Source organism: Lygodium microphyllum, chromosome 27, assembly GCF_053477565.2.
Source record: "Lygodium microphyllum isolate KBCC chromosome 27, Lygodium_microphyllum_v1.1.10, whole genome shotgun sequence".
Lineage (NCBI taxonomy): Eukaryota > Viridiplantae > Streptophyta > Polypodiopsida > Schizaeales > Lygodiaceae > Lygodium > Lygodium microphyllum.
The window spans coordinates 31,538,686-31,544,559 of NC_141161.1; the positions used below are offsets into that span (position 1 = coordinate 31,538,686).

The 5,874-nt window shown below is 47.2% G+C and overlaps 1 protein-coding gene across 3 annotated transcripts; it reads left to right on the forward strand.

Annotated features, from left to right (window-relative positions):
* The first annotated feature begins 1,292 nt into the window (after window positions 1-1,292).
* On the forward strand, window positions 1,293-5,408 carry LOC148012181 (multicopper oxidase LPR1 homolog 1-like). Of its 3 annotated transcripts, XM_087669296.1 has the most exons (7): window positions 1,293-1,613; window positions 1,808-2,263; window positions 2,536-2,622; window positions 2,707-3,041; window positions 3,224-3,338; window positions 3,459-3,854; window positions 4,566-5,408. In XM_087669296.1, the coding sequence occupies exons 2-7, from the start codon at window positions 1,919-1,921 to the stop codon at window positions 5,277-5,279; spliced, it is 1,992 nt and encodes a 663-aa protein (XP_087525422.1). In that variant the 5' UTR covers window positions 1,293-1,613; window positions 1,808-1,918; the 3' UTR covers window positions 5,280-5,408. The 3 variants fall into 3 exon arrangements, with proteins under 3 accessions (XP_087525422.1, XP_087525421.1, XP_087525423.1); XM_087669295.1 differs by having other exon boundaries at window positions 1,293-2,263; XM_087669297.1 differs by lacking the exons at window positions 1,293-1,613; window positions 1,808-2,263 and having other exon boundaries at window positions 2,540-2,622; window positions 2,696-3,041.
* Window positions 5,409-5,874: the final 466 nt, after the last annotated feature.

The following is a 5,874-nucleotide window of genomic DNA, read 5'->3' on the forward strand; positions in this document are numbered from 1 at the left end:
GCCTATCCTTTTCGAGCATTTCATTAACTTAGTGTGTACATGGGTGATTCCATAGCGGGTGATTCCACAAAATACATATTAAATTAATAAACGTTTATGAGTTTAGAGTGCGCACTCGTGATAAATTAAGGTTAGGATTAATTTCTAACCAGTTGATTTATTTATGTAGCTGAAGACTGCTAGGTATTCACTTTTGTTAGTTTAATTGTATTATTTTACTAACGATTGTAAATGCTTCAGTTGTGTGTAGAGATAGCAGCAGTGGTGAAGGAAAGCATTGGAGGATAGCATGTATTCGAGTTATTACTTATATTTTGATGGGCGCATACCTTAGGCAAGGCGCTTATATTTTGTCGCGTCTATTTATTAAGGCGTTGGATATTTATTTATTATTTTGTATGCGCATGGGCGCACGATTATGATATTTGTATTTGGACATTGTATTGGGTATGCCTGATTCTTTGGGCGCCCGCCCATGAGCTTTATTTCTATTTTGTGCCAAACAAACTCAAAAGCCAAAAGCGTGCTATTTTGTAATTTGGGCTATTATTTGAGCTTGAAGATGATTAATACATAAAATACATGCTTTGTGGAGCACTCACACAAGGCATGGAGGGAGATTGCACCCAATTGGTCTCTTGTTCATGTTGTGCATGCTTTCTATCTTGAGTTTTGTGCTAAAAGTAGAGTTCTTTTGTTCTTGGGGACCTTCCGACGTTCACTACACGAGCATACATCTGATCTGTGCACCAGTGGTATGAGAGCTCCTCTTTTCAAGTACTTCATGACCATATTACATATCCTTTCAAGAGGTACTCCATGGATCAAAGCTAAGTGACTAAGCGTTTGCCGTGTATGTTATCGTCATTCGTCACCTAGGGAAGTCATTTTGTGCGGTACATCTAAGAACCCCTATTGAAGTCATTCCAAGTAGGGGCAAAGGTTGCAACTTGCCGTTCCAAAGTTCAGCGGCGCCGGTTGCCCGTAGCGACTCGGGAGTGCCAAGTGGTACTGAATCCCGAATCCCGATGGCGCCTACTATCTAGGTCCCAGGCGCTAGTATCCTTGTAGGTTGTACCCCGGACAGCTTGTCATTAAGGACAGGCGGTCGCGGATCTCCGACTTCCAAGTGCAGAGAGCCATAAATGAATGATACAGTACTGTAAAGGTATTTCTCCCATCTCTGTCGTCTCGAATCTACATCTACGTCTACATCTGTATTATGTAACTTAGTCAAAAGGTTGGTAAAGGAGACGAGTTCTTTCCAAAGATCAGCCACGCAGGCTGCACTCACATGCAGGTTTAGCGGTTACTTAAGTTACTATCTCGTGCAAAGAGAAGGCGAGGTGCTCGTTTGGATAGAAACACGAGGCTGGTCAGGCACAGACTGCATGCAAATTATGCAATACACAGCCAGTAAGAGACATGACACTCAGACACAGAGTCAGAGAGAGAGAGAACCCAAAAGGTGGAAATACCTCAATCTCCGGAAATTCAGAGGTATTTTTGTGGAAAACTAACGTAAATTGAAAATGTGACAGGAAGATAGATACCTTCGGTATTTGCAATTCTAGGCGCCGTGAAGGTGGGTTCAAACTTCACAGTATATATAGGTACTGGTTTTTTTCCAATAAGACATCTACTTTTGATATTTGCAAATCCAGGCACCTCGAAGGTGGCCGGGTTCACAGTATATCTACCAAGTTTTCCCCAAGCACAGGATGTAAATCGAACACCCATTTATATTGCTACGTCCATCATTTTGTCTAAATTAAAGATTGCTGTCCTTGATACTGTTTCTGCACAGCGGGACATTTGCAAATTCCGATTTGCAAATTCCGATACTGGAAGGGCTGGTGTATGAATAAGTCCCGTTAGCAAGCAGCTGGCGGTAACGCGAGAGAGCGAGAGAGCTGCTATGGCTTCAATCAGCCGTGACACGATCTCCTTCTTCTTCCTCCTCACCTTCTTCTTCGTCTTCTTTCGTTTCTCCTTCTCTCTTCCCGACTCTGCAGCGAGTGCATCTGCATCATTAGCATCGTCATCATCCTCTTCGATTTCTTCCTCGACTCATCATCGGTGGGGAAACCCCACCGACAACAATCGTGTCAACAAGCATGTAAGCGCTAGTGTTCCAAGCATCTGCCAGCAGTTGGACCCCAGCCCCACTCTTCGCCAGTTTGTGGACGCACTCTCCTTCCCTCCCGTCATCAATGTCTCCACAGGCCAGCAGCTCACCATCGGAGCTTATAAAATCAAGCAGGTAGAGTTCTTATTCAAGGGGTTTGCATGCTTTTGGGAAATCAGGGCAAGATCAGCTGTACTGTTTCTCTTTGATGCATACGAGTGTTGCAATCACCTACGTGAATAAAAGTTGGTCTAAAGGTAAGGATAAAGTGTAACAGCGTAAAGGTAATGAAGAAGACATGGCTTTTTGTGTGACACTTTTACTGGTAAACATTGTTTCTATTGTCACACTGTCCGATCAGTAGTTCTCCATTGATAGTTCCTACCATGGTTTGTACGAGTTTGCAGAAGCTCCACCGTGACCTGCCTCCCACTACGTTGTACGCATTCGGCACAAGCCAAGGCGAAGCTACTTACCCTGGACCAACTCTCGTGGTGAGTCCTATATAATAATTCACTTTGCTCTCATCATCGTTTCCCCATCATCATTTCCTCTCATAAGTTTCAGGTTACATGCAGGCCACAGAGAAGGTTCCTACAGAGATAAGGTGGGAGAATCACATCCAAGATACACAACACATGTTGCAGGTAGACCAGTCAATTCATTGGGCGGCGCCCGTGGGAAGGGGAGTGCCCATAGTGCCTCATCTCCATGGTGCAGAGGTGCAAAGCTACTATGATGGGCACCCAGAGGCATGGTTCACACCCTCCCAAGAGACTGGTCCAAACTTCTACACCCAAAACTATACATATGCCAATGAGCAGTCCCCCGCTGGCCTGTGGTACCATGACCACACACTCGGCATTACGCGACTCAATGTGGTTAGTGGCTTGGCAGGGATGTACATCATCAGGTAGGGTGCAAATGTTAAAGGGATTGCATTGCATAACATCTTAAGGTGAATTCTCTGTGTTGTTTGAAAGCCAACTTGCTGCTAAAGGATCCTTAGTAGGATATCAACCCTTCATGATTAGATGATCAAAGGTTAAATTCTAATAAAGGACAAGGCTACACCTTAGAAGTTTGTTTGGCCAGATCACAACTAGAAGAAGCATACAATGTAACGATGGGTTTACCACTGATCATCCAAGACAGGCAGTTCTACGAGGACGGGTCCATCAACTTTCCGACAGTGGGGATTCTGCCAAAGGTCAACATTTTTCTTTTCTAGATTTTGCTATTTTCTTTTTCTAAACCCATATCGTAACTAAAACGATTATAAATTTTCAACCATTTCCATAATTCTGTACTCGTGTCTTTGGCCCCGAAGGTGCATGCACACTGGTGCCCGGAGTACTACGGCGACAGCATTCTCGTGAACGGGAAGGTGTGGCCTTACCTGCAAGTGCGACAAGCGGCTTACCGCTTCCGTATCCTGAACGCCTGCAGCGCCCGCTTCCTGGTGCTGAGCCTCAACGGCGGCGAGCTGCCGATTTTCCAGATCGGGACTGACGGAGGGGTGGTGACGGATGTCGACAGGGCGTACTGGACCTTGACGTCCGTCACGCTCGCGCCAGCGGAGCGCGCTGACGTGGTCCTCGACTTCTCCGGGTTGCCAGTTGGCAGCCACGTGGTGCTCAACAACAGCGGGCCCACCCCGTACCCGAGCGGCGACATTGGCACCATGCCACCCAGCACCTATGCGGCCATGCGGTTTGTGGTGGTGGTAAGGCCATCTATGTAGCTTGAGCCACACCTTATGTAGCATAACACTTAGTTGTCAACTAAGGGAGGGACGACATACCAAGTTTGTTTGGTAGGGGACTACCCTGCACCTATGAAGATTGTCCCCTATTGCAACTAGCCAGACGTGGTGATTCCCCATGATTTTCTTAAGAGCGTGTCACAACCCTATGTTAATTAGATGGGGGAAAACATTGGGTTTCACACACTCTAAGCACATTTTGAACTTACAAGACCCAAGCTGATGATGTTAACACTATTACATGGCGAAAACATAGAGTTTTGCACATGATACTAACAACACCATGCACTTATTCAGGGAGTCACCTCATATCTAGCATATAGTGGGTGGAGATGTGCACCAAAATTTCAACAAGCCAAGTGTTAGGATTTGAGGTTGATATGTGACGACATCTTATACTCGTGAGACCGTCCCCCGTTATAAGAGGTGGTTGCTCCCTTGCAAGGGATTGCTAACACTACCCTTGTTTTCGCCACCACACCTTGACACTATTGACTTGTGGCAATGATCCCCTCACCTCCGAGAGCAATAGTGTAGCTGTATGGTAACTCATGTTAACTTTGTTAGTGCTCGATTGCATCCATTAAGTTGGTGTCGCTAGTATTTGATAATAGTAGCGCTAAAAGGTGAAATCCCGCTTAAAAATAATATAACGAGACTTCATATTGGCAGGGAGAGGGAGAAGGCGGGGCAGAGGAGGGGGTGGTGGAGGGCGGCGTGGAGCGGTTGGAGGAGTTAGTAAGGCTGATAGCAGGGGCGGAGGCGGCGGGAGAGCTGGTGCCGAGGGAGGAGGACGCGGCGGTGCGGAGGCTGTTGAGCGTGGTGGAGTACGACGACGACAACTACAATCCGTTGACGTTCACGCTGGAGAACAGGACGTGGGAAGAGCCGGCGGTGGATCTGCCGGAGGAGGGGGTGACGGAGGTGTGGGAGCTCATGAACCTGCGCATCAACGCGCACCCCGTCCACGTCCACCTGGCCTCCTTCCGGGTCCTGAACCAGCAGAACTTCTCCAACCGCAACTGGGAGGCTGGCGCCTGCTCCCTACACGTGCCCTACCCGGAGACCGGCACGTGCTTTGTCGAGGCGCCCCGCCACCCCTCCCCTTACCACCGCGGCTGGAAGGACACCGCTATCCTCTGGCCCAGCGTCGTGACACGTATCCTGGTCCGCTTCTCCCGCCGCGACGGCTCCCCCTTCTCCTTCGACCCCTCCCAGGGCCCCGGCTACATCTGGCACTGCCACATCGTCGACCACGAAGATAACGTCATGATGCGCCCCTTCAAGGTCATCCGTAACGCTACCTCTCATAGTTCCTCCTCTTATGATGTCGCCTCCCCACTCCACCCTAGCCTTGCCAAACGAACGCTACGAGGCTCCCACTAATTGTTCACTTCGTTGCTTACCTTCTTCCCCAACACCCAAGGTTCATGCAACAACGCATGTTAATGTAATGTGAATCGGAAAATATTCCAAAAGCATGTTAGAACCTTTCATTAGTGTGCCAATGATCTTTGCACATAAAGTTAGTCGTCTCTAAGAGTACCTCTTATTCCTTCTCCTATGATGTCTCCTTCCCACTTCACCCTAGTCTTATATTGAAAAGGACACTACAAGGCTCCCTAGAATTGTCCACTTGATTGTTAATCTTCTTCGCCACGAACCAAGGTTCATGAAACTACTCAGGTTAATGTAAAGTGAATTGGAGAATTTTCCAAAAGAATGTTAGAACCTTTCATTGGTGTGCCAATGACCTTTGCACATTCCTTAGTCTAGGAGGATTGCTTCATCTATATGTAAACCTCGCTCACTTCAGATGGTTTCAACACTATTTTCCTCAAAACCATTGCTTTTCTCCTCCTTGAAGACCTTCATGATGCCCTGGCGGTTGACACATGTTTAGTCTATTTTTTCCCTGCGCTTTATTGACCTAAGTGAGGATAAGTTTGCTCATTACATGGATACGCAATTATATCATTTC

Coding starts and splice junctions, on each gene's coding strand:
- LOC148012181 (XM_087669295.1), top strand. CDS start 1,919: ATGGCTTCAATCAGCCGTGACACGATCTCCTTCTTCTTCCTCCTCACC. Junction 2,264..2,535: donor GAGCTTATAAAATCAAGCAG/GTAGAGTTCTTA, acceptor ACGAGTTTGCAG/AAGCTCCACCGTGACCTGCC. Junction 3,042..3,223: donor GCAGGGATGTACATCATCAG/GTAGGGTGCAAA, acceptor TTGTTTGGCCAG/ATCACAACTAGAAGAAGCAT.